Source organism: Vidua macroura, chromosome 21 (assembly GCF_024509145.1).
Source record: "Vidua macroura isolate BioBank_ID:100142 chromosome 21, ASM2450914v1, whole genome shotgun sequence".
Lineage (NCBI taxonomy): Eukaryota > Metazoa > Chordata > Aves > Passeriformes > Viduidae > Vidua > Vidua macroura.
In genome coordinates, this window is record NC_071591.1 from 7,989,526 (window position 1) to 8,016,959 (window position 27,434).

The 27,434-nt window shown below is 46.3% G+C and overlaps 1 protein-coding gene across 1 annotated transcript in view; it reads right to left on the reverse strand.

Moving 5' to 3' along the window:
• PAPPA (pappalysin 1) overlaps positions 1-27,434 on the reverse strand; it is a 173,690-nt gene that overhangs the window by 18,349 nt on the left and 127,907 nt on the right. Inside the window, exons 14-19 of the mRNA XM_053996450.1 lie at positions 20,355-20,526; positions 13,747-13,930; positions 10,906-11,116; positions 10,136-10,307; positions 6,601-6,748; positions 3,928-4,037 (exon numbers count right to left, since the gene is read on the reverse strand). Of these exons, the coding sequence (XP_053852425.1) occupies positions 3,928-4,037; positions 6,601-6,748; positions 10,136-10,307; positions 10,906-11,116; positions 13,747-13,930; positions 20,355-20,526 (997 nt within the window). The remainder of the gene's footprint in view (positions 1-3,927; positions 4,038-6,600; positions 6,749-10,135; positions 10,308-10,905; positions 11,117-13,746; positions 13,931-20,354; positions 20,527-27,434) is intronic.

A 27,434-nucleotide genomic window follows, 5' to 3' on the forward strand; every position in this document is an offset into this window, starting at 1 on the left:
TGCCACATGTGCAGTGGGTGGCTGGGACTCTGCCGTGCTCCCACAGTAGGTGACAAAGAGCCAAGGAAGCAAATCAAGCTGTCATTTTCTCCTTGTGAAGGAAGACCCAGTGCCTCTGGTGCCGGCGCTTCCCTCCCGTGGTGGGACTAACACAATGATGTCAACCCTTTGTGGGCTGCAGAGGGGATCAGGTTTCCCCCAGAGAGGCTGGTGGAGAGCTTTCCTCCACCTTAGATGGGTCAAGTGTCCCCCCAGGCTGGAGCCCAGGGATTGGCATCTCCTGCTCTCAGCTAACTCGCTCCTCAGGAACAGGACAATTAACCGTGGGCTTTATGAGTGAGGGGATCAGCCACTGCTGCCAGGAAAGGGGACTTGGGGGCTGCCTCCTCCTGTAGCTACAGATGGAATGGGATCTCCTGCCTTCCCAGGAGTGGAGCTGCTGCACCACAGTAGGTCACATCACTGTTCCGTGACTCAGTTTCCCTGCTGCAAAATAAGCCTGAAACTCTCCAAAACCAAAAGACAAACAAAAAAAAAAACCACCCAAAATGCCAAAAAAAAAAAAAAAATATTTTTTGCCCCCACCAAAAAAAAAACAACCAAAACCCAAACCAAACCAAATTAAAAAAAAAAACAAACCCAAAAAAGCCCCCACAAACAAACAAACAAAACCAACCAACCAACCAAACAAAAAACCTGAGAGGGAGGGGAAGTAAACAGGAAAAGTGCAAAGTTAAGTGATTATGGGAATATTTAAGGAGCATTCCCACTAATGAGTTCTGGATATTTTTAATCCCAGGGCTTGCAGTCTGCGTGGGAAGAGGGGCCATGGTGACGCTCAGCCCAGCAGAGCTGGGACATGCAGACCCTTTGAAGGCTCTCCCAGGCATGCACATGCCTGCACACTACTTAGCCTGTCCCTGCTCAGCACTAAGGCAAGAACCCAAGTTCAGACAACCTAAGAAATGAGGTGTCTGCCCTGTTTCTATGCTGTCAATGGGAAAGAGCTGTCAAGCTGTCTCTCGGAGATATTTCCCTTTTTTCTCCCCACTGCCTGCAGTCAGTCTTGGCAGCTCTATCCATCGGTGTCTTCAGCAGCTCTGTGTGCCACACACAGTGAAGGGAAAATCGTGGGGACAGCACTGGCTGCTCTGAACACATCCCACAGCAGAACAGAGGCACAGAAGATTTCAGGTGATTTTTTTTTATTTTTTCTTGCTGAAAATACTGATTTGGAAGACACTGCCAGCTTATACTGATTTCAGCAAACTGTTTCAGACCCAACAAAGCAAGTCAACCTTAACCAATTCTGAAAAAAACACAGAAATATTTAGACATTTTGTGAAATGAAATATCTGTTGTTGTTTATTGTTTGAGAGGACATTTAATTTCTAAGTGTTTGCTGTGTTTTTGTTTTTTCTTTCGTTTTCACTAAACAAAAAGTTTACAAAATCTCCTTGGAAATGAAATGCTACGTTATGTTCAAACCAACATGTTTTTTCTTCCAATTTTTTGGTTCACCAAAAATCACAATAACAAAAGGGTCCCTTTGATTAGTTTTTTTTTTTTTTTTTTCAATTTAAGAGAACTTTGAGTGAACCGAAAAATCAAATGATTTGCACGTCTCTGTTCTAAACAGCCCTCGGAGAAGGGATAGTTCCTTCTTTCCATTTTGCTTCCATAACAGATGTTGCTTGAGCTGCTACAGACAAATTATTTATTTTTTCTTGTCAGCTGTCCCTGTGTTTTCTCTGTCCCCATCCCCTCAAAGGTAAGCACCAAAGATCAGTCCTGCCTTTATCTTCCCCTTATCCTGCCCTCATTTGTACTTTACTTGTGCCTGAAATTAAAGCAACAAAAAGTGTTTCCTTTGCGTCATTCAAGTGCTCTGAGATGCACAAAGACTCGCCGTGTAAATGCAACCAGCTGCTCCCTGGGCTCATATGGCACAACAGCAAAGCTGTCACTGGCCATAAACAGAGACACGGGTTATTAATGATATATAACACATTGCCATGGGGACCTTCCCCCAAGGCATCCCAGTCCCATCTCTCCAGGATGTCCCCACTCCCACCAGAGGCAGCGCTTCTCCTGGTGGCTCCCCAAGAGGCGCTGCTCCCTGTGGGTGACATCCCATTATCTGCAGAGTTGGATAAGATGGATGTTTTACAGCTACCAAATTTTTAATTAAGGATTTTTTTTTAGTCCCTTCTGGCATGTCATCCCTCCCAACACAAGTTCTCCAGCCCAAATCTCACCCTGTAGTTACAAAGCATTTGTGGGGTGGAACTTGTATCTGCTCAGGGCCTAAAGCTCTTGCAAGATCTTCACCATCAGGGGGAAAAAAGGGCTTATTTACTGCTGTGCTCTTGGAAACCATGGTTTCTCCTCCATCCCTCACTCCCCTTGTCTCCCCCTTTACTACTCTGTGTTTTCCCTGCTGCCTAATGAGCCCTCCAGAGACCTGCAGGTATAAAACTCGTTACAGCTCCCTCCACGTACCCGCATCAATAAGTGAAGGAGTGCAGAGAGAACAGGAGGGAAGCTGTCACTTTATTTCCCCATGAATTACAAACCACTTTAAAGTCTGGCACTCAGGAAAGGGCCAGTGAGAAATTGCCCCTCATAGAGAGATAGGGGTTTTCTTTATGTTTCATGCCAGAAACTTGGCAAAGCCTTGGCTTAAGGCAGTCACAGAACCTCAGCGTCTGGAGCAAACGGGAAGCTGGGAAGGGCTATGAGCTTGTCATATTCTCTGGACTTAGGTTTCCCACTCCTTTCCCAGATTTATTCTCTTGCTCTGTGGGAAACAGTGAAGTTCAAAGTTGTGGAGAGTTCTGGAGCCACTTGCTACCCACAGCCAAGGCCAGATTTCAAAAATCCCAAACCCTGGGCGTACATTTAGGCATGTAGAGAAGCAAATAGACTGTCAAAGCTGCTCAGGACATGCTGGGGCTGTTTTGGCTGCTTGTTCTACTTCTTAATGGAGTTCAGGTGTGTAAAACAGACTCCTGCAAAGCCAGGACCAAGTATGTGAAAGCCAGAGGTGTTGCTCAAGCACCATCAGTAACTTGCACCCTGGTGACACCCGATGTGCCACCATCTTCCACCACGTGCTCAAACGTGTCCAGTTAGACTTCCACACCTGCAGAAATACCATAAACCCACAAACACCTGGTTTGTTTGTAGGAACCTGAGGGTTTCCAGGAAGAGTTAGGTGAGTGTGTCTCCCACTGACACCCAAGTGTGGGCATGACACCCAGCAGCTGTTTGCTGCCAGCGGGGCTGAGTGTGTGTGTGCAAGGCACTGCACGTGGGTGTGCACGTCCCCATCAGGGCACGCTGCCACTGGTGTGTGCTGGAGGACGCTCAGGACAAGGAGCTGTGAGCAGCTAATGCTGGCTCTGCGTTCGCAGCAGGCAGGAGGGAGAAGTGGTGACCTCTGGAAGGGGCTGTGCTGAGCAGGCAGCTCTCACATGCGGGCAGAGGAGCGGGGGCAGCGCTCAGCCAGCTCTGCGGGGTCGGGAAATGAAAATCCCTCTGTATCAGCTTCTTTTGTCATCCAGAAGCGGCACAGAAAAATCCAGCCCTGCCACCCAAAGAATGCAAAATACGGAACAGGAGGAAGAAAATAAAGCCTGGCCAGTGCCCTTTCTCTGTCTATCCGTCACATCTTCCTGTGGCATGGATCCCATTTCCAGATCAAACCCCCCTGATGTGAGGCCTCTACCTTGAACTGACTTTCACTTGATAAACACAGAAAGCCACTTGGAGAGAAAACCACTATGTTACTGGAACAGAAATGAGCAAAATTAAGGAATTCTTTCCTAAAGGTCCAAATTCCCATTTTCCACAGGTAACACTGACCACTCACTGCTCATAAACATGCAGTAAAAGACGTGGTTCGTGCAGGCGCCAGGCACTGACCTTCACTCTCTGAGGGTTCATCCAGTGCTGGATGTCTTGCACGGTCTCGTTCACGCGCAGGAGGATGGGCTCGTGACTGTGATCCAGACAGGAGGTGGTACACTCTGTGCCTGCTCAAAACACAAAGGGGATAAAGCTAAAGGATAAAGCAGGCAGCTTCTGACCCTTCCAGCATCCTTCCAGCTGAAGGACAGGATTACGGCTCGTTTTTCCTAAACTGCAATTAGCAGTCAAGCATAACTATCACATATCTCCTAGCCACACGTGAAGTGCTGAGTACAGCCCTGTACTAAGTAGGAGAGCGTGGGGGTGGCAGGTATTCCAAGGCCTTTTTGAACAAGCTGCAAATCTAAGTATTTCTCTGGCTATTAACTCCAAGAAAGGGGTCAGGTTTTGCACTTTCAGATCATCAAGACAATGTGAAGGTTTTTCCATTTCAACTGCTCTTTCAAGCAGTGGGGCTGATTAGGGAGAGGCTGTCGAACTCACCTCACCTATGACATGGCAGAAACCTATTGTTTGATCTGTCAGATTTACAAACATCCAATAATAATCTTCCAAAGGGTGACCAAGCCTAATGATATTGGGGACCAGCTATCACCCAAGTCCCACAGTCAATAAGAAGTACGCAGAAAGGTAATGATGGCTTTGTTCACACATAAACCTGCTTTTTCTCTGATTAACTGTCATGCCCAGTGGGAATCCTGTCCTTTCTTTATTAAAACATGCTGTGATACTCTGCAGCAATATCCCAGAGCCCTGTGGTGACACAACCATAAGCCCTTGTGTGTTGGACCATTACCATTTCCCCCCTGGAAAATCACTCTTGAATGGCACAGCTGCTGCAAACATGTCATTAGGATTTCTGCACTCCAATCAGCGCTGGGGGAGGAATTAATCTCTGCACTGGTTTGGAGAGCTGAACCTTTGGCTCAACACACGCCTCAGCCTGGAAGGGCAGATTAGGTGTCTGAGGAATTACTGAAGGTGTGTGGGATTCATAGTGACCACGACTGGTTGCTATTATTTTTCCCACCTGCTTCTGCCTTCTCACATTCTCCACTTGGAGGAGTCAGTGGGAGCAGCCAGACCTAGCCTGGAAAGATGGGGAGTGTGTGAGGTTTGTTTTGCTTTCCCAGGACACCTGGAAATGGCTTCAAGGACCTACTGGATGAGGCCTATTAACACCACCCCCAGAGTGAATGACTGCCTCCTCTCCATGAGCACGGTGGGCACTTTTTCAAAAGGACATTGATCACGCTTTCAAAAATGCAAAGAAGAGAGGAAAACCCCAACATCTGATCCCAAAAGTTGGTGCTGGGTGAGCCTACAAAGTGTGTGGTATGTCTCCATCTGCTGAGAACGAGAGCCAGTGGCCACTGTGCCCTCTCTGAGTTCTAAATCCCTCTCCAGAGAGAGCCACACTCTTGTGGGGGGTCTGCCCCATGCATCCCTCACCTCCATGATGCTGTGTGGTCCCATCTTGGGGTCAGGCCCACCAGTCCCTGGGATTGGCACCTGCCAGCAGTCACTGCGACAGAGGCCGGTGCTGGCAGGCACCCAGCAATGAGATGTTCCCCTCCAAACCAGGAACTGGGGTTTCTCTCCTTGCAAAAACCTGTCTGGCCCTGGAGGTAACCTCGTCTCAAGGGTAAAACGCCTCTCCACATTAAGAGTCGCCGCAGCCTCCTCGCCGCTCGCTCTCCCGTGCTCCACCACGCTCATGGAGAGGAGCGGGTCGGAATTGTTTTGATATATGATCTGTAATTGGCATCATTACAGAGCGGTGATCTCATCCAGGTCGTGTTCTCCTCCCCGGGGAGGGAACACAAGGAGGCTCGTAGTCCTCCGCATGGCTGCGATATAATGAGGGAGCCGCGCAAGGAGGAAATTTCTCCAAGTTCAAAGGGACAGGAGGAGGCAGGAGGGGGATGGCAGGGGCTGGGAGGGGGGCTGCAGGAAGGGGCCTCGCAAACCTGTGTGGGCTGCAGGCAGTGCAGCTCCTGTTGCAGCCCTTACAGCAGGGAGACCCCCAAAATGGGGGCTGAAAGAACGATATAATGTGTACAGCTCTGAGTGTCTGTCCCTCCCTGTGCCTGGGTGACAAAAAGCCAAGCCGAGCACAGGGGTTATCACGCCTTGTACAGGGAACAGGCACCCCAGAAAGAAGAAGGAAACAGACCCTTTAAAACAGCTCCTAAACAACTGTCATACCAAAGGGAGTGCTCAGCTGGTCTCATACTGTTTCTGGGGAGACCTGAATTACCCTAGTGCTGCATTCTCCTGTCACCTCCCTGCCTTTCAGCTTCTGGAGTGTGGGTTTGTGCACGTGGATGAAGGAGTGGGGCATTATGAAAGATTAAGAGCAAAAGCAGGTACAATCCCTCCCTGGCACAGTCTGGCATGCTGCTGCCCCTGAAAACCAGCTGGCCAAGAAGGCACACCAGGAAACTGGAAGCCCTGCGAGGAGCTTGCAGTCAGAGCATGTTACATGATGCCTGGCCTCTCAGAGCTTCATGTTTCCTCAAAGCATTTCCCTGAAAAGCCTCCCGTAGCAGGTACTCACTCGGGCAAACAGGTTATTTGAAGGACTCCTTCCTCCCTCCCTGCCATTCCCACCCTCTTCCTGCTGCCTGTTCCCATCTGGGGACAGGTGTTGGGGTTCTCACCCACCTATGCCGTAGCCGCCGGCGCACTGCAGCTTCAGGTGGCTGTTGAGCTGGGTGGGCAGAGCACACTGGCCCTGCATCTCCCTGCACAGGTGGAAGGACCCGCTCCAGGTGCCATCCTTCCGGCAGTGGATCACGTTGCTCCCACGGCCCTGGGAATGAGAGAAGGAGATAATGAGGATTGACAAAGAAAATAGCAAGGAGAGGCTGAGAGGTGAGAAGTGAGCAGAGCTGTGCTGTTGGAGCAAAGATCTGTTGGAGCTGGAAAAGCACCTGGTTGGGACTGCCAGCCTTAGGAGGGGCAAGAAGGAGTTTTCTTCCAAAAAATAAAGAAAAGGAAACCTACAGTGCTGACACACATACACACATAAAGAGAAAAATACACACATCTCTTCTGTGCAATTCAAAGTCTTTACAAGCCCCTTGCAAGCTCTACACCTCAGAACAGCCCCACTCCTGTTGCAAAAAGGTGCCTTCACCCCATTTGCCTTTCTCCTTGTTACAGAGATGTTGGTGTCGAATGCAGACAACCTTTTTCCTCTTCACATTTTCTAACCAGTTACATCATCTCTCTTGAAAAAGAAAGAATCCCCAATGGCCATCTGAAGGAGGAAGGGAGAGCGGGACATGAGCTTAGCAGGGCAGAACGTGCTCTTTAGAGCTTGGCTGCCTTGAGTGACAGCAGGCGAAGGGGCTGAGACAGACACGCACAGAGGTAGGTGGGAAGGATGAAAAAATCCTCTGGTGTGGGAATGGGCAAGGAATGGAATATGACATTTCTCTTATAGAAGAGATTCTTCACATGATACTGAAGAATGAATACCAAAGTCCAAGGGGAAATATCATGCCCTTTAAAAACAACAAAGGAGTGCACAGACAATCTTTTGTCAGATCTATCCACACAGCATTGGGGATTTCTGTGCAAACAAGCTGTTCTGTGAGATCTGTGAGCCCAACTGCCATGGGGCAATGTGGGACATTCGACAGGAGGATGTCTGGTGTGGTTGGGCTCCAAAACTCCTGTGGGGGCCTTACTGGGTGGGAGAATCATGCAGAATCTCTGCTTCTCCTCACCCGTTTATCGTGCCAGACACATTGCCTGCAATCTACCCACCCTGCTCTTGGACACTGTGCTGGATATCTTTGGGGATTCCTTAATGTGCTGTCCATGCTGGGATCCCTGCAGGACTGCTGAACTTTTTGGAGGAGCTCTACTCCACAACTCACATCCATTGTTGCACAGGGACCTGCACAAGTCCCCGGTACTGGCATGGAAGAGGGCTCAGCTTTCAGTGGTAGTCTCATGCTTAATATCCTAATGCTTCCCTGTTTTTGCTCAGCTTTGTTAATGAACACAGTGTTTAGTGAGATGCAAAGTGGTATTAGCAGCAGACTATGGTGTGGGACCTGCTTCCCCTTCTCTAGACATCTGGCCATTGCCAGAAGTAATAAGGAAATCATATGAAAGGAATAATGGAGCAGATGGACTCAGGGTGAGATCCTGCTTGGTGATTCTCACCTAAGGGCCAGTTTGGCAGAGATTGATTAATTTAGATCTGACTGTTGATATGATTTGTGCACAATATGCAGAAACGGAAGACCCTTGCTCTGGTGCCAAGGGAGGTACCTGCTTAAATGACCATTACATTCCTGGTGATTAAGAGATGCTGTATGCGCAGCCAAGTAATGGTCTTCCAGCATGGTGACAAAGTCAGGAATAAATTGCTAAATTATAATTGAGCACCATTTGCTGCTTTAGCAAGTGTGGTGCATTTCCCTTGCAATTTCCATACCAGGGTTCAAACGTGATTCTCAAAGATGAGCCATGAAACCTGATTTATGTTCCTGGAGCTGGCTGTGCTTGAGGGTACTCTTGTATAGTTTCAGCAACATACTCAGACATCCCAGGATATCTATTGCTATAGTAACATACTGTCCATCATTCCCTGACCTGCAAAATCTCTTGTGAAAACCCCTGCTGGGTTTCTTGCTTGGATGCAACGTGTATTATCACCTTATATAGCTGAGAGAGACTTAGTGGGGTTTAATCCTTAAATAATTAACACCTCTCAAGTGGTTCTGGCTTGTGCCAGGAGTCCTTGCTCTTCTTCTGTAGCCTATTTTCTGGGATATCTGAAAGTACTTTTCACTGTATATTTTACTGATATCTGTAAATACCTTTCTCAAGATTTTATCTGCTCCTTTGCCCAAGGTGCTTTCGCAGCTGAGCAGTCACTCCTCTCCCTCCCAGTGAATAGACAGTTGTACCTCTCCCTTTCCAGAGCTTACTTCATTACTGCTGTAACCCTGACTCCACTGCTTGCTCCCCTTCATGTTCACCTCATTTAAAAGCAAACATAAGCCCCTTCCACCAGCTGTCATTTCCCTGGATGTCCCAGTTTCCCCACACTGGCAGTTCTGGAACATGCTGCCCCTCTGAGCAAGTGGTGGATGCACAAAGCCACAGCTGCTGTGTCCCAGACCTCCCATCCCCTCTGCACCCATGCCTGCAACTTCTCATTTCACACTGCTCATAACCTCACTCCAAGCCTTAAACAAGGAAAACTTTTCCAGCTGCCCTGATGTGAAACACTGGGGCTCTGCTTGTTGTCACTGTGTAGAAGGCAGCCCAGAGGACAGGGAACAGGGGCTTTTAACATGTGGAGCAGGTACCAGAGGTGTCTTTCACATAACTGCCCCTAGAGCAGGGTTGGTACCTTTTTAAAGGTCCTCAGATTCTGATCTCATGATCTGATGATCTGAATTCTGATGATACGAAACAGCCCTTGTCAGAGCACACCCTGCTCCAAGCAGTGCCTGCAGTTGCTGAAGCTTCCATATCCCCAGTTTCTCTTCCCAAGCAGAGGGAGCAGCAGCAGCACTTCTGGGAGAAGTTACTTATCTCACAAACTATAATTACCTCTGGTGAGGAAAACTAGGCATTTCAAATAAGATAGTAGAGGCCAGACCTTCTCATATCAGTGAACACAGCTCCCAGGAAGCCAAAGGCAACATGCTGATTTGTGCCAGATGGGGATCTGACCTCTGGTGCCAAATGACACCTTCACAGCCAGAAAAACATGGAAGTTTAGAGAGAATTCAACTGAATAGTTGCAATCCCTATGGTGCTGAATTATCACAAGACACACAGACATACAACGGTAAGAACTAGAGAGAAAAGTGAGGTAAAATGGAATGAATAAATGGGATAAATGTAGATAACTCACATTCTACTTACTTTCATTTATTGCTTCTTATTTTCTAGCCAGATCATAAAGCCACTGTGGCAGATTTTTCTGCCACTTACTGTCCAGAAACAGTAAGTCAGTCACTTCTAATCCTCCAGAGGTAGTAGTTAATACTGTTACTACTGTCATAAAAATAATATTTCCAGGCTCTCCCTCAACTTTAAATATGTTTTTCCCTTCTGCATTTCCCTAGTTTTGGAAGAGCTCAATGTCCCTTGGCCTCTCTCAGTGTCCTTATATGAAAAAGCCAGACTTGTATGGGCTGAGGTGATTTGGGGAAGGGAGACTCACCGACTGACTGTCATCATCCTCACACTTGATTCGGCACTCGCTGTTGAACTGGAAGCCGTTGGAGCACTGGTAGAGCCCGTGGAACTTGGAAGGTGGAGGGTCACAGGTGACAGGCACGCAGGCGCCTGGCAGCCACGTGCCATCTTGCGTGCACTGGATCTTAAAGGCTCGCCTTTTCGTGCAGAAAAAAAGCAACATTTAGTGAGTGGCTGAGTCAGCTGGGAGCCTCTAAAGCCTCTGAGCTCTGCTAGCAAGGTTGCAAGGAGATGGGTGTGCTCGAGCTTTTAACACTTGGGGAACAAGTTGTGAATCTGCGTCATGAGGGCTCTGAGCAAAAATAACGATTATTTGCAAAACCAACATTGAGCTGCCCAGCCTAAACTCCTCTTTTGGCCTTGGACACATCTCCCAAGAACTCAGCTTCCCAGGCTTGTGGGCTGTGGTTGGTTTGAAGTGGGTTTGTGCAGAGTCAGAAGTATACGACAGCACTAACCCTTTTCTGCAGGGTTTCAAAAGGGACTCCCCAGGCTGCATATCAAAAGGGCATTTCTAAGGTAAAGTCTGTTTTTTGAGCACTGGTCAGGATTTTTAAAGAAGCCTAAGCGATCTGGGTGCCTAAACTGATACTGCACAGCTATCTGCATGAAGGAATTGCTCTGTGCTATTCCCTACGGCACACGGAGTCTGTGACAAACAACCCCTTCCCAAAATCATTGTAACTCATGGCTTTCTGAACCAGGCTGATGGCATAGCTTTAGTCTTTCACGTACTTTCTTGATTTTCTGGAGGATCCAGGGACATGGTAACCTGGTTTGCATTTGTACTTGCAGAAGGAGCCCACTTTGTGCTTGTCTTCTCGGCAGCGCGAGGTCTGGAGATCCGCGTTGGGGACGATGGAGGGTGCTCGACACATCAGCTCACACAGGGCCTCAGGAAAGGACCACAGCCCATCCTCCATGCAGGTCAAGTTGTTGTTGTTTCCTGAGAAGAACAGTGAGCAAAGTTAACAACATTCAGCAGGACTATTTTCTTTTGAAATGTTGTTACACCCATAAGATATCAAAAGCCCCTTCAGCTGATTTGACAATTTCAACTGCATTGAACATTCATATGTCCTGTGCGTTCTCTCGCTCCAGATGATGTCATTAAATCATTAAGGACTCTGCTTTCAGGTGACAGGCAGGCAGTGCTTATTTCAGGAAATGCTATAACATAGGGAAAGCCACACGGGCTTTGTCATCTTTTGTATTTCTCTTCCTTATTTTGTTCCTCTCTGAAAGGAAGCTTGTTTCATACACCAACCCCCTCCTCTCCAAAGCCATGGCTTCAACAGAGGGTTTGGTGCCATCACATTCTTCATTCTGCTTCTGTGTTATATCTTTTCCCTGAATCTGTCCCTTTTATTTCAATTTGGAACCTTTTGGAGCAGCATCTGTTAGTATTAGAGTCACTACTCCAACACAATGAGGAGCCATTCTCAGCTGGGGACTCTCAATCCTTGGGGACTACTGTGATAAATATGATTCATAATACTCATTAGAGACTCATTTTCCTCAGGAAGCTTTCTTGGCCAACACCTCAAAGGTAAAAGGTACAATAGATCTATTTGCCTCTGCTATGACCTACTTGACTTCAGAAGGTTAAGCTAAAAGTAGCCCAGTCTCAGTGTATTTTACATTCTTTGTTATTTTATACCATATGTTGAAAAGGAATAAGCTTTTCCTAAGAAACAAAGCGCAGCTATGAGCCACTAACCCTTCAAAAATCCCTAATATTCCATTGAAATCCCTGAGCATTGCTGCAGGAACGCTTCTCAACCCACAAGGCATATTTTCAACAGTGAGCCAACTTCGGAGTTATCCGAAATAATACTGACAAACTGCTTACCCCGGAGCAATGCCATCTCTCTCTGAGGGGAGGAAGAGAACCAGGGCATGAGGCTGGAATTCAAAGAAGAAGAAAACAAAAGGCTCTGGAGGGCTCAGGAAGGTATGTGGAGGAGCCCTCCTACCCTGCCCTTAAAGATAAGAGAAGCCACATTAAATCAGCCCTGGATTTCTCTCTCCCCTCCCCAACTGCAGATGACTGCAGAGGTATTTTGTGCAGAAGGGAGCTCCTTTCTGGAGCACCAGCATGTTCCCCTGCTCTGACTCATGCAGCAGCTCCCAGCCCAGCCGTGGTGATATCATACTTGCCACTGCAAAGCGATAAGCTGTGACATTACCAACAGTGGCTGTCATGACGTCAGTGATTGAATTAGGCATGAGTCATTCCAACACTGTTCTCCAGAAGCTCAGTGGCAACATTTATTAGTCATCAGTGATGGCTCCACACCAAACAGTGCCTTTACCTCACAGCTCAGTGTTTCTGGACAAAAGTGAAGTGATGCTACACCAGAGCTGCAGCCCCTGATCTGGGGTTGGTTGTCATCCCTCCAGCTACCCCTGCCTGAGTCATCAGCTCTTGTTGCTCATGATGATTATAAATATTTTCACCGCCCGCTCAAAAAAATTTAAAGCACTTAAAATGAAAAAAATCCCTTTGTTGAAGATAGCCCTGTGAGTGTATAAACAGAAAAAGGGAGGTTTTTGCTAAAAAGTAGTCTTAATTTTCTCTTAAGTATCCTTTGAGTAGTCATAACTTTGACTGTGTGTTGGCTGGTTTTGGTTATCTCCCATCAGAATTAAAAAGAATTAAGCAATTTGCTTATATATGAAGAAATCAACATAGCCTTTCCCTGAAATAAAGAATACTTCCCATGCCTTCCTCTTTGGTGTTTGCAATGAATCTTGGCAGAGAAGGAGATACCACGGGTACAAACAAAAAGCTTATACAGTGTTTGTACCTGAGTTGACAACTGCAGTTAAGTTTATTTACAAGATGGTCAAGCTCCTTCAAATTAACAATTTTCTTGTTTCCTGAGGGCTAGATCAAAAAGGGAAATGTGCCAGTGAGCATAAGAGTTGATGGTGCTGAGAAGAGGATGGGGATGTTAGCAGAAAAGTAACAAGGAAGAAGAGGAGGAAAGGACAGAGGGTGGCAAGTTGTGTAATTTCTAGGGGAAAAAATAAAAGAAAAAAGGAAAATGTAAAGAACGCCAAACAAGAGGACAGGAAGGTCAGAGTAGAGCAAAACGAGTGTGGAAAAGGAGAAGGATGATGGTGGATTAGAAAAAACAGTGATGGGGTCTGTGCCATTGGGATGTGGGGCTTTTCAGTCTCCTCTTGGCTTTCCAAATACATGGAGGAGGCACAGAAGGGAGACAGACAGTGGAAACAGACAAAGCATGGGAAAGAAGATGAGAGAGTTCAATCTGATTTATCCCCATGACTTTTCCATGTTTTGGTTGTATGGAAGCAATATTCCCTGTCATTACTGCCTGGCCAGCCACAATCAAGGAAAGGTCAAAGCAAGGTAATAGAGAGATGCAAAGGAACTTAACTTCTAAGATAAATAAACCTTCCATAGAGTCCCATAATTCTTCCTGCTTAAAATATCATGAATAATTCTAAACCAGCAGCAAGAGTTACATGTATTCCTAGGAGCAGTCTGTGTTAGCTGTGTCTCTCAGGTCACTGCACAGAGGTACATCTACAGACACCCCCCAGTACCTTTCAGAAGAGCAGGAGGCCGGCAAGTGAAGGAGCATTTCTTGCCAAAGGTGGTCCCCTCGCTGCAGTTGAAGGTGGCTGGGTAGACATGATACTGGTCTGGGACACCACAGTCCACGGGCTCACACGTCACCTGCTTGTTCCACTTCCCATCCATGCAAGTCATGGTGACGCTGGACTCCGTCTGGAAAAAGAGACATGGCTACAGCCACCACAGCCAGCAAGGGAGAGATCAAAACCATTTCAAGCCTAATAGCCATAATTTTGGCTCACAAGTTAAGTACAGCCAGGTCTGGTCCCTACCATCATCATTTGGACAGCGGCTACCAAACCCACCAAGGCTCATAAGGAACAGTGTCAGAGAAAGGATTTTCTGCCACCTCTGGGGTGAGACACCAAAGAGCTTCCATAGAAAGAGTGCAGCTCTACAAATAACCCAAACTCTTGTCTGGCCTCCTGAGACAATGAGGGAACCTGCTGCTCTGCCCTGCCATCAGAAAGGAGCACAAGCCTGAGCTGTTTGGAGCTGACAGCTGTCCCCCATCCCTGTCACCTTTGCGGTGACACAGCCACTCCGAGGGGATCCCCCTGTGCTTCTGAATAGTCAAACTTGTTCTTTGGTTTGAAGTAAAAGCCAAGCTGACATGAAGCCATTTGGGACTCTCATCCGAGGCTCTCCCGAGAGGTGTCAGTCACCCTTGGATGGGGATCTCAGGGGAAGTGCCTCAGGCCACATCAACATTGTGTGCAGATAGTGACAGCTGCTGTTGTGGCTTCTCTGGCAGAGTGCCCCAAGGCTCCACACAGAATCAGGGCCCTGCTGTCCTGACATGCCTGAGGGACAGACCTTTTCCAGGAAAAGTTTGCCATGGGCAGACCCAAGAGTGTCCTGCCCATAACTGGCACCTGGAACTTGAGACGTTGTACACAGAGTCAATGCCTGTGCTCTGACTTCCCCAAAGTCACTCTACCATCACAGCTACACAGAAACTAAACTTCTGTGGATCTGAGGAATAATCCAAACTGCACAGCACACTGGAATCCTGGAGTGCTAGGGGCAAGGAAGAAAAATGGGGGGAACTAAAGGAGCCACCCATCTAAAGCTAAGATGAATTTACTGAATGACTGAAGGACAAACAGATGTTGGCAAAGAGAACTGAGTAAACAACATATCCACTTTCTAATTAAAAATGGAAAATTATTAAAAGCTAAAAGTGAAGAATCTAACTCTTCCCTTCACACCAGAATAAAGAGAGGGACACAGGTTAAGAAATGTGAGAAACCCAAACATGAGAAGGGGAAGATGCTGGCGAGGAATCTGACCAAGCCATACAGCAGCACTCCTCTGCCCCCAGGGAATATTTTATTCAGGGCTGGTATGCTCACAGGAGATTTGCACTGCCGGCCATTGATCTGGGTTTATAAAAGGAAAGGGAATTTTTCTAGCACACATCAAAGGGACCTGTATTCCCTTTTTGCAAAAACACCCTAATGGTTTCAACAGAAGTTCAGACCTGTCTCCCTTTGATATATGGTTGCATTCAGAATGGAAAATGCAGTCCCTGAGCTGAGAAACTGGACACTTCCCAAGTGGGCACAAAACCCCTTTTCTAGACCGTGGAGTTTATTTAAACAGGGAGCACTGCTGATGGAAAAAAATGTCTTTCTACAAACTCAGAGTAGCACATTCTGGGATACTCAGAGCCATCAGGGGAAGTGATACTATGTGTTCTCATTCCCAATCATTTCACTCCCCAGTGGCTGTTAATTCTGCCTTTGTTGCTTATCAGAATATCTGTACCATTAAAAAGTGTATATAAACTGTAGGCAGTTGATATTCCAGGGTGTTGCAGTGTGATGGCCACAGGAAAAGGGATAATAAAGCATATTCCCATGTCTTGCAAACCATCAGCACTCCAGGATGAGCTCCAGCATCCAGCAAAGCCATCCATCCATTTCCCTTTAACAGATGCTTTTATAAAAAAACACAGTAGACACGTGGTTGCTGGAACTTAAAACATAAACCCAAGTTATTGATGTCAATAAACTCAAGCTAATGATGTCAGGGGCTATCCAAATGTTATGGAAAAGACATAGGTCTTGCATAGTTTCATGTTGGATACTGGATCCATGATGAACAGAGGGAAGCTGTATCAATGATAAGAGATTCAGCTCCAGGAATTAAGTTATTGCTGTTGCTGTGATCTAGTTTAGGAATAAAAGAATGTTCCTACTAGTTGCTACTGGCTTCTGAAACACAGTGTGGTGCACAAAGAAGTTTCTCTAATGACAGGGTTGCACATGAGATGTACCTCTGGAGAGCACCAAAGCAACAGAAACCAGAATATAACACAAAAATTAAACAGAAGCAGTATCTGTGCATGACAGTCCCACCTTACAAAAGGAATGTTTTGCTCAAGCTACCACCTGTGAGAGTGTTTCAGCTGCAGCCCATGGCCTTTGTTAGCAGAAAGCAGCAGGACACCAGAGCCTGCTGGAAGTGCTACAGGCCTGGGATCCCCTCTCTTTGGGAAGGATCCCTCTCCACAGCCATACTCCCACTGTCCTTTGCCTGTGCCCCTGTTCCAGACCTTGATATCAAAATGTTAATGATTAGTATCTCCACATTTTCATCTCTGAGTTTTTGACTATGGTACTTTCCCCACAAAGTCCCTAACCTAAGCTGTAAAAGTCCTCTCAGACCCCTATGGATTTTCCTCTTCCTTGCACAGTGGGAAGACCATTCCCAAGCAGAGAAGCTGTGCCCATGGAGGTAAGACTCTGGCTACTCAGCTTTTCCCAGTAATTTGTTCCATGTTTGGTATGATGGAAGCTGAGGTTTTCAAGGTCAGACATAATAATGGCACATTTTAGAGCATGTCTATCATGTCATCACTTGAAGCACATGTGCAGCAGGACACATGCAGAGAGCATTCCCTGCAATGGACACAAAGACCAGTGGCTCTGATTGGAAGCACAGAGGACAAACCTACCACAGAAATGATTGCTGATGGCACCCACCAGCTTTTGACTTTCCCCTCTTTCAGTGTCACACCTGAGGGTGGGACCACTGCAGTGCCCAGGGACGGCACCCCTGGCTGCTGAGCAGGATCCTGTCCCTCCCCAGCTCCATGCCACACCCTGGAGGTATTTCTGGTAGACTCAGCCCTTGGATCTGGCGCTGGGTCTTAGTGGCAGCATCTGCCTCTGCATCTCTCCCACCCCGAGCTGAGCAGGCACGTGCCTGTTTCGCCTGTCTGATCTGACAAGGTCACCCAGCTCACAGCAGCCCACACGAAGCACTTGGATTTCTCATCTGGTTTATTAGCTGTCACTTTGGGCACTTTGTGCTGCTTTGACTGGCATCACAGCAACTGCTTCTCTTCATGTCCTGCCTTCCAAAAGAGGCTTAAGCAAGGAGGGAGGGTGGGCAAGGAGGAAAGAGGGGGGAAGAAAAGGGGCCTCCAAAGATACAGTGAAGAGGATGCAAACTTTAACAAATCTGGTGCCAGAAAAATTTGTTTCTCAGAACTTTTAACAGCCTGGGAGAATTCATGTCTCCTTCCTGCTGCCCAAGATCCCAGCCAGCCCCTTCTTCAAGCGATGCTTCACGTGTGAAGTTTCCTCTCCTTAAAAATGAACAGCTGTGCCCTCCCCTCTAAGTATTCTTCCACTTCTGCCCACTACTGTGCCTCTAATTGAACCCACATGAGCCGTGCTTTCTTTTCCTGGCATGATTGATGATGCCTTTGCACAACATTAGGGAGCTGCTGGGTTTTAAATAACACCTCTTGACCAGAGCAGCAGTGGTGGTAGCTTCAAGGAGAGATGACAACAAGTCACTGAATGAGCGGGGCTTTCAGTGAAGGACAAGGGGGAGGAAAGCAGTGAAAGACAAAGGGGGAAAAGAGGAGGAAGACAAGAAAGAGTGATGGAGTTGTCAGGGGGGTGGGAAGAAATCAGGGAGGAAGAATGAAAACATCTCCAAGATCCTCTTTGTGAGAAAGATACATGAAGGATTTTGCTCCATCACTATGCAAACCCCTTTGTTGTTGTTGAAATCCCTTAAATGAGGATGAGAGAGAGCCCAAGAGTCTGTAAACAGCTCAGCTTTCTTTTTCTTTTCAAGCAGCCAGCAGTTTCTGCTGCATAGAGTGCTGACGAGTTTTAGGGTTTGGTGATTTTACAGGGTTTTAACAGAATTTGGGAAAGGGAGTTTCTCACAGAGGGAATGAATGAATGTTTTGCCCTAAAACTGATTAAAATGGTGGCTTCAGAAGACATAGAGTCTAGAAAGCACAGAAACTGTTGAGAAGATTTTTCAAAGACCCTTTAGATGTAAAAGATTGATTTGAAATGTGACTTGTGCCCCTATACCACCGAGGTGCTTTTGAAAATGTCACTTTTTGTCGCTCTCTTTGCCCTTTTTTTCTGTCTTTCAATGAAATAGGGAAGACAAATGTGATGCTAAACGAAGGTGTTTCCACTGGTCCGTGAATCACCTTCACCAGCATGCAGTGGTCGTGGGCCACTGATGGTCAGTCTGCTCTTTGAGACAATTCATCTCAGCCCAGCCTCCTTCCTACCTAAGAGTATGAAACATCAACATGTGCAAAGCTGCTTCCTTCCTCCTCTTCCTCAGGCAGCCCCACACACTGACAGCTAAATGAGAAAAAATGTATCTCTATACCCTCTGATTAGTCAAACAAGTGAAATAACCAATTAAATGACAAAAATGAAACAAGGAACATCTTTGTGCAAGGTTCTCCAGCCATGACAGAAAGTCCCTCTGGCCATGGACCTCAACCCACGTGCCTTTTCTCACTCCCAAATGCTTGTGACCAGAAGAGAACCTGAAGCTGGGAAGCAAATATGGAAGAAGCACAATGCCTTTTAATATGAGAAATCCAGACCATGAATTCTGGACTTTCTCAGATAATTTATTTCTTGCTTACACAAGTTCTGGTTTGAAGCACCTGACACAAAGAAATAAAACAAGATGATAGTGAAAGAAACTGTCTGTTCCCTTCCAGAGGATTTCTGAGGCACACTAACAAAACTTTAAAAGCACGTGTTTAATGTGCTTAGCTGGTCATGGGTATCTTTAAGATGCTCCACTCCTTCCCTGATTTGAACAGTGAATGCACAGCACTGAGCAAAACAAAGCCAGTGGCCTCGGGGGATTTTATTGGTGGAAAAGACAACGAAGTGCAATAGCAGAGCAGGGTGAGAGGAAGCGTGTTGTAATAGGCAGTGAATCACATTAGAGAGGGTGCTAAAATCCTCTGCTCCTGTCATATGAGTCTGATCAAGGCTCTGAAACCAAACTTCTCTCAGCAAAACCATGCCCAGCTGGCCGAGCCTCCCCAAAAGGTAATGCTTGCATTTAAATAACACAGGGCTGGTGAAGCATGCTCAGGCTGTTTTATTTGGTTTGTGCTTCATGTACCCCATGCACAGATCCCTTCCAACAATTTCCTGGTTCAGCCTCTCAGGCTCGTTTTGAGAACTGGTTTTCTGTTCTGTAAAAATGCTCAGCTGGAGCTGGGGTTCTGGTGCTGATGCCAATTAGGATGGAAGAGGCCCCAGCTCGCGGGGTCCTGTATTTGTTTTGTAATTGAGTTGAAAGGGTTGACTCATTCCCCTCCACTCTGTCTCCCCCCTCTGCGAGCTTATGAAGAACACAGTATTTCACAAGTACAGACAGGCTGCTGAGTGTGGCTGCCCCAGCCCCCGGCCCAGATGTGAGTGCTGCCCCCACAACCAGAGAGAGAAGGTGCTGGTGGGGGAAACTACCACCAGGTCTCACTCAGAGGATGTGGCAGTGTCAGAGACAAGGGCACAAAGTGGGGTGTCAGCCCTGCATCCCCCTGTCCCCAGCATCCTGCTCCCAGGACTGCACGTGCATCTCACCCACCTCCCCCAGCACAAAGCACTTGCATTTTTTTTTTTGATGTTTAAACAAATTGCTAGTTTTCCTCAATATCCCTCTCACTGCATGAAGATGTGCTGCTTTTGTAGTACTGGATTATTAATGCACGGATTAGAGATGATGGGGAGCATTTCCTGCCCTGCTGGGGGAGGTTTTTGGTGATTTGTCTGGAAGCAAAAAGGTTTGGGTGCTTCTTCTGTGCCCTCCATGCTGTACATGTCAGGGTGTGGTTGGGAGCACATGGACTGAAATGCTGCAAAAGAGTTAATATGTTGTTAGCCTCAATCTGAGGACTAAAAATTAGGTATTTTACCCAGAAATTGGCCATGCAAAAACACAAGCACCCTACTCCCAAAACACCAACCCCTCTACTCCCTCTACTCAACCAAACCAAATGGTTTGGCTGAGAAGAGCCAGTGAGATCAAACAAGGACTGAACGCAAACATTTTGGTTTGAAAATTTCTAAATTCAGGGAACATCTGAGCTTTACTCATTGCCAGAAACTCTTCCTACAGAGTCAAAGGGCTCCTGTTCTGATCACAAGCATTTGGACAAGACCTTGTCCCAAGGCTAGGATGATATTTTAGGGTGTACCCTGAGTTTTTCCTCAATTTCTCCACTGTTTGCTCATCCTGGTCTTGTGCATCATAAAAAAACCACCCTGGCAGGACAAACCTGGCTCTTGACGAGATCATCATCTCTGTGGATCTGCAGGATGTAGCCAGTCCTGCAGCTGACGTTGCACTGGGCGCCGCTGTCCCAGCCGGTGCCACCGGTGCAGTTCAGCACCGCGTTCTCGATCTCCAGCCTCTGGCAGTCGGTGGCTTCACAGGAGTAGTGGACACAGCTGGGAGGGAGACAAGGAGTGGTGGTGTTGTTATTTGATAATTTCAATCCATTCCACAAGAGCAGGGTCTGACTGACAGACTTTGGTCAGAGAGTTCTGAGGCCAGCTCAAGAAAGGGCTCCACAGCCTCTTTGTGCGTGTCGTGAAGGACAGAGGCAGTGGGCACAGTGATGACAATTACAGGCTTTGTAGCAAAAGGGAAGAGCCTGCCAATTCCGCAGAATTCTGCAGAATTCTGTTCTGCAATATTCAGCTGCACTATGATCTCCCTACTCCTCTATTAATGTCCATTTCTCCATCCATCCATCCATCCATCCATCCATCCATCCATCCATCCATCCATCCATTTATCCTTCCGTCCCTCCCTCCTGTGAAAACACTCCCTCCAAGAGCAGTCCTCATGCCCCATCCAATTTTAAATCTGCTGAATTCAGGAGTGCTGATATTGGCAGTGATAAGTGTGCACATGTGAGGGGGGGTTTCTGTGATAGACACTCTTATCTTTGAGAAGCTCAATTGAAATAATCACATTCATTTTATTCTACTTCACGAGGAACACCAAACATCAGCTGTGTAGCTGTGTTGATAAGCTCTTATCAAACTCAGCAGCATGCTGTCGTTTCAGATCTCTCCAGTTGCTCTCCTGCCATCCATAAAATCTCTCCCCCATGGAAACTGTCTGTTCTCCCTCTGGAAAATTATTGTAGCATTTAGCACAACTTGCAAAAAGAGATTTTTGTTTAATTTTTATATACACAGAGATGTCTGATTGACACAAAATCTTTCACCATCTCTGATAACCTGAGTCAAACATTATAGCACATCTTCCAATGTGAATATGGGGTAGTCCCTCAACAAAACAGCAATGAAAATGTTGAGGGTCCTAAAGCATGAGTGGAGATTTAGACTAGAGATAGGGAAGAAATATTTTTACAATGAGGCTGGTAAAACACTGACACAGGTTGCCCAGAGATGCTACATCCCTGGAAAAATTCATGGCCAGGTTGGACAGGGCTCTGAGCAATCAGATCTAAAGATGTCTCTGTTCACTGCAGATGACCTTTAAAGATCCCTTCAACACAAACCATTCCATGATTCTATGTGCAAAGTGTTTCTGGAATAGAGACAAAATTTCTGGGATAAGGACCCCTACACGATGATATTTCTCTGATGAAATTAAAATTAATTTAATTTTAATACAGTTAAATTAGTTTTGGGGAGGGAAGACGTTAACTTATTTCACCATCTGCTTGTTTAAGGAAGAACCTGAAAGAGAAAATTTTAGAAAGAAGGGAAACAATGTATTAATACACATATTTTGAAATAGATTACAAGCAGTTATTCCTGTCTCCTAGAAAAAAGGGTTAACAGCCACTAAAGTCCTGTTCAGCTTAGTAAGCCCTGACTTAGCATGTACATGGAGATTTGCTGTGTTCAAAGCACTGTGCAGACATTATCTAATTAATTTTCGTGACACCCCTGCGAGACACCTGGGCTGGTATTGTTATCCCCATGTTACTGATAGAGAAGCACATCTGCACATGTCTCTACTGAGCTCTAGATCAGATTAAATGACAGTATTTATGTACCTGCACAACTCATTTCTCTGTCCCAGCCTAGTGCTACATGGGAAGTGCCCACTGCTTGTAATTTAAGGTTGCTTGTTCAGTGTTGGCCCTTCCCTGGAGTGTGATGAGCCATAAGCACTTTCTACATTCAGAAATATTTTATTTCCTCATGGTGCACAAAGCATCGCTGCTGACAGAGCTGAGGAAGGAGAATTCCACCTCTGTGTTGGCCAGCTCCATACCCTTGTATGCAACAAACCCCTGGCTATCAGCACAACTGTGATGCTCCTCACTTCTACAGGATGGATGATCCTCTGCCACAGCTGGCCTATCCAGGGTGATCCTGCTTTTAGGAGGATCCCCACCCACTAACCAAGGACTTCACATGTTTTCCAGTCAATGCTTCTCACAGCCTGGCGTACAGATTTGAACTGCCATGGATTTCACTCCGTAAGGATCAACAAGGCTGTGGATGGAGGAGCAGCAGAACAAGTGAGCAGCACATCCTTGCGCCCAGGTGGCCATCACCTGAGAAACAAGGTGAGGAGAACAGCCAGGTGCTGTTGCCTTGCGAATGCCCAACACGAGCCACCCAGTGGTGTGAACCTCAGGCTTTACACACTCCTTTCACACCATGAGCCTCACATCCTGCAAGTCCCCAAGCAGAGCAGGACCTTACCAACCTCTTCCTAACCCTACCATCCTCATGGTCCTGCTGTTTAAATCCTCAGCTGACATCAGCGGTAACATCTGATGCTGGATGTTGAGTGAGAGTGTAAATGATGGAAGGATGCTTTGTGGAACCCTCCCTGTTACACATCCCAGTGAGACTGGCCCATGAGGGCCAACTCTCACTTTGCTCCCCTCCATTTCTCAGATGGTGAGGCTGCAGCACAAGTGTACTGTGCCAGGGCTGTAGTGCTGAGGAAGTTGACTCACTGGGGAAAAAAAAAGAGCACTATTGCCAAGCCACTCTCAGAAGCACATACTGCAAACCTCGACTGCCCGTTGCAAAATTGCCTCAAAATCTGAAAGCCTTCTTCCATCAAAGTTGGAAAAATAAAAGAATAGTAGGCTTATTTAATCTAATACTTATGTGAATTAGTGTAGCACTGAGTTCAGACTTGAATGTCTTCAGAGGGAATGATGAGCCCAAGAAAACCCTAGTAATTTGCACAGAGGGAAATCTGAAGCAACGTCACCGCAGTCAGTGGCATCACTTTTCATTTCCATCGATGTAAAGGAGAAAAATAATCTGGTTTCTGGAGTTCAGATCAGGACACCAGATGAGCAAGCCTAGGCTTAGAAGTCCTACAGAACTGAAACACCACAGACAAAGGCATTAAGAAACACTTATTGTGATGTTCTTCTTTCTGTTTACAAGTCCCCTTGTGGTCTTCTGAAATGGCCAGGGAACATTTTTAGCCACCCCCTCCAGGCTCCAGATTATGCCTTGGTTAGCAGATCATCTGGGCAGCTCTCTCTGTCTGTAACTCTATATGAATGACTTCAGTGACAAACAATACAACCATTCACTTTTTGTAAAAAAACAACCACTGCCACCAAATGTTTCTAATTTAAATATTTCTGGTTCTCTAGCTACTGGTTCCAATTTGGTATCAGCTACTGTCAGCCATAAATCCCAATGAATTTTGAAGTCATGATCCTGAATTGAGCTCTGCAAATGCAGAATTGGAAAGGAGAAAATAATATCTCCAAGTAGGAAGTTTAGACAAAGAACCCATCACATCCATCTGTGGATTACAGAAGCTCTTGCATGGGTACTGCCATTTAGCAGTGGTCAATCATCACATGTTCCAGAAAATGTGCATTCCTCAGGAAAGAAACAATATAAGAGCATCTGAGAATGAAATCGCTTCAGCTTTAACTCATGTTGACTCCTGGCATAGGACAGTTTATCCCCTTTTCTTGCAGTCAAAATCATGTGACTTCATCAATACTGCCTATTTCAAATCATCCCTGGTCTATCCTAACTCCCAAAAATCCTTACCAAAGTACAAAGTAGTCTGAAGCAAAGTTACACAAAGGACCCAAGGACCACTGATGATTTACTTGAGCAAGTGTTGGTGTCTGGGACATTCCCTGACAAGTGTTTATTTTACTAGGTCCACTTCATGATTCACTTGGTCTTCTTCTTGCCCTGGCAGAGTACAGTTTCGTAAAACAACATCTTCACACTGAGGTGAGTGCAAGGAGCAGTGGATTTCTTGCACACATTCCATTGCATGTTCAAAACAGATCAAGGAAGGCTGTTTCAACGATGTAAAAAGCCCTGGACTGAGTTAGCTTCCACATGTAGTCTGAAGTTCTGAGCCAGTTCTTACTTTATTCAAATCCATTCTGCCCATCCCAAATCTAAATGAGCTCAGTCATTAGGCTCCAAGTCTGTATTTCTCTGCGCCAATATTGGCCTCAATTCAGCAAGGCACTTAAATATGTGCTTAACTTCAAAAGCACAGTTAAGTCCCACTGATAGATTTGACTACAGGGGGATGTAAGCAAATAGCTCAGGGCTTTGCTAAATTGGGGCTTCAGTGACACAATCCTAGAAACATTTGTGTTTTAACATGTTTATAGAAAATTATAACAATTAAGTGGAGCTCTTCCTTCCTCACATAAAAACCATCTAGGACTTCCTCTTTCAAAAAGCTTACAGCAGCCAAACTTTCTTTTCCTAACCCTGAGGTCAAGCACTTCTCCAAGAACTCATCTTAACGTGGTGCCTTAATTATTTGTTTCCTTTGTGATGGTTCTGACACGTATCAAAACTCAGGTGAGCCTAAAAGTTCATGGCGGGTACTTTTTAGGAGAAGGGCTACAACATTATCTCTTGGACAGAGCAAAAAAACTCCCTTTTCCACAGTCTGGGCCAGCCTGGCCTGCAGATCTGAAGTGCAATTTGGTTTTGTGCTATGCCACCATCCGCACAGCTCACACAAGTGTAGCCTTCTGAGGGTTTTTCTAACATATTTATCCTTACAATGGGTTTGTGTTCTCCTCCCTAGAGGTTACTCTAAAGGCAAGAGTGGGTTCTCTCTTTCTACATATATGCAGAGGCTGCTAGCCATATTTCTTATTGTAGGAATGTAAAAAAAAAAAAAAAAAAAAAAAAAAAGAACTGAAAAGGTGTCAATGACTTTGTCTTCTTCAGTCTTCAGCTAAAGCATATTGCCTCCTTGTATTAACACAAAATCTTGACTATCTACCCAAATCCATGGGGCTGGATGGGGACTGGTGAACCTGTGCTGACTGGAAGAAGGATCAAGCCCTTTCCTAAAATGGTGTTTGCTGTCAAACCTGATCCATGAGAGCAACAACATGAGTGGTGTCACCTATGGTCCCTTCAGTGATGTCACCTCAGTACTGCTGGGTTCGACTCTGACAGCAATCCCAGCAAGCCCCTATTTCAAACTGAAAGGTCAAAATGAAGCTAGACACAAAGGTTTACAGAAAACCCTTGCTCCAACCCAATGTAAACCCCAGGGAAAGGAGAAGCATGAGCCAGCACGTCCCCCTCACTGTCCCTATCACTGGCAGGGCAAATTCTCCTTGGGACAGGCTCTGCCTCCAGCCTGCCTGCACCCCGTGGTGTGAGCTGTTCCTGCCAGGGGGGTCCATATTGAACTGATAAAGCTCTCAAAGCCCCATCACCCTGCCAGCTTGGAAGTGGGACCATGTCCCTGGGCGTCAGCAGCCCCACAGGTCTCCCTGCCAGAGTCTGTCCAGGCAAACAAAGAAAATGCATTGCCTTCCACTTTAATAAAAGCCAAATGATGCCGTTTGCCAATTACCAAAACGGGGCGAAGGTTAAAAACCCATTGAATTATAACACATGTCACGGACCAAAGCTTCTATGATTAACAGTTCTGTGAGAAATTCATTAATTTCACCCGAAGCAAGCTGACAGAGATTGTGCTTAATGACAGAATGCAGGGCAGGGGAAAGGCGGCCGATCCGGGAAAGAGAAAGCTGCATTAATTCACAACAAAAAGAGACGAGGAAACCCTTTTTTCCCCCTTATGAAAAGGAAAAAAAAAAAAAAATAACCAGAGTTGTAAAGAGCGGTTGCATTTGTTCTGCTGCTGAAGATTTATCTTCATCATTTCTTGTTGGTGAAGCTGACAGCAGGCGAGAACAAGACAAAGAGAAGAGCTGGAGTGGGCTCTGAATATCTGGGGCTTGTTTGGGGCAGCAAAGGGTGCAGCTCAAAGGGATCTTCTCCACAGAGGCCAGAGCAGGTAATGGTGTGGTGGCCAGGGGTGGGTCTTGGTCTAGGGTGATATGCAGACTTACAGAGGGAGGAAAACCCAAAATCTCCCCTGCAGAAGCAATTTTGAAGCTGTAGCCGTGAGATTGTGCCAAGGTTTAACCAGAGAAAGCAAAGGAAAATCTTTTTGCTACAATCATTAGAAAGCACAAGGGGGTGAAAATGTGAGGCAAGACTGGAGAGCTGTGGGCAGCCAGGGGGGACCTGTCCTCAGTATGAACACAGAGTTAATGGTGGATTAGAAAGATGGAAACTCCTGAAATGCACAGTTCTGATAGCTGAATTGGGTGAATTGGGCTTTCCTGCCTGCAGTTTGCAGGAGAGGAACAGTGGCACCAGGAGGGGTGGTGGAAGGGACAGGTCTGGTGACCATGGCAGGGAAGTGCCACCAAGGAAAAGCAGCACTTCCCACGAACTGCTTTGCCACGGATGGGTGACCCACAGCTGATGTTTCCTACCCAGTGAAAAAGACAAAAACCTGATTTTCCAGGAACCACTGTCAAAGGCAGCCACAGCACATCAGGCCTTCTTCTGCTTGAGTGACTGCAGGGTGGGAAATTACACCTCTGCTTCTGCACACTCAATTTCACCGTCCACTGCATGAGGCTACACAGGAAACAGTAAAAGTATAATAATTTGAGCTATAAAGCACAAGAGAAGAACTAACCAGGCCATTATATCTGGTCTAAGGATGCAATGTGGAAATAAAGAGTGTCATTTTTACAGCACATCTCCAGCAGTGAGGTAAACTTCTGCTGAAAAAAAAAAAAAAAAAAAAAGGAGCCTGCTGTCACTGGCAGCAGAAAAAAACAACTGGAAGAATTAAATTGGAAAGGACAGAGTAGGAATTTTCAAACTATAAATGTCTTCAGGAGGATGGAATGGATTTTCAAAACAACTAATGATGACTGAGGACAACTACCTATAAAGTTCAATTGGACTTTTAGATTTAAGCCCATTTTTCTCTAAAATATTAACTATAATACATATTTTAAGAAAGAAGAGTAAGTGCATGTTTTAGTTTCAGTCATTAAGTTGTCACTAACCCATGG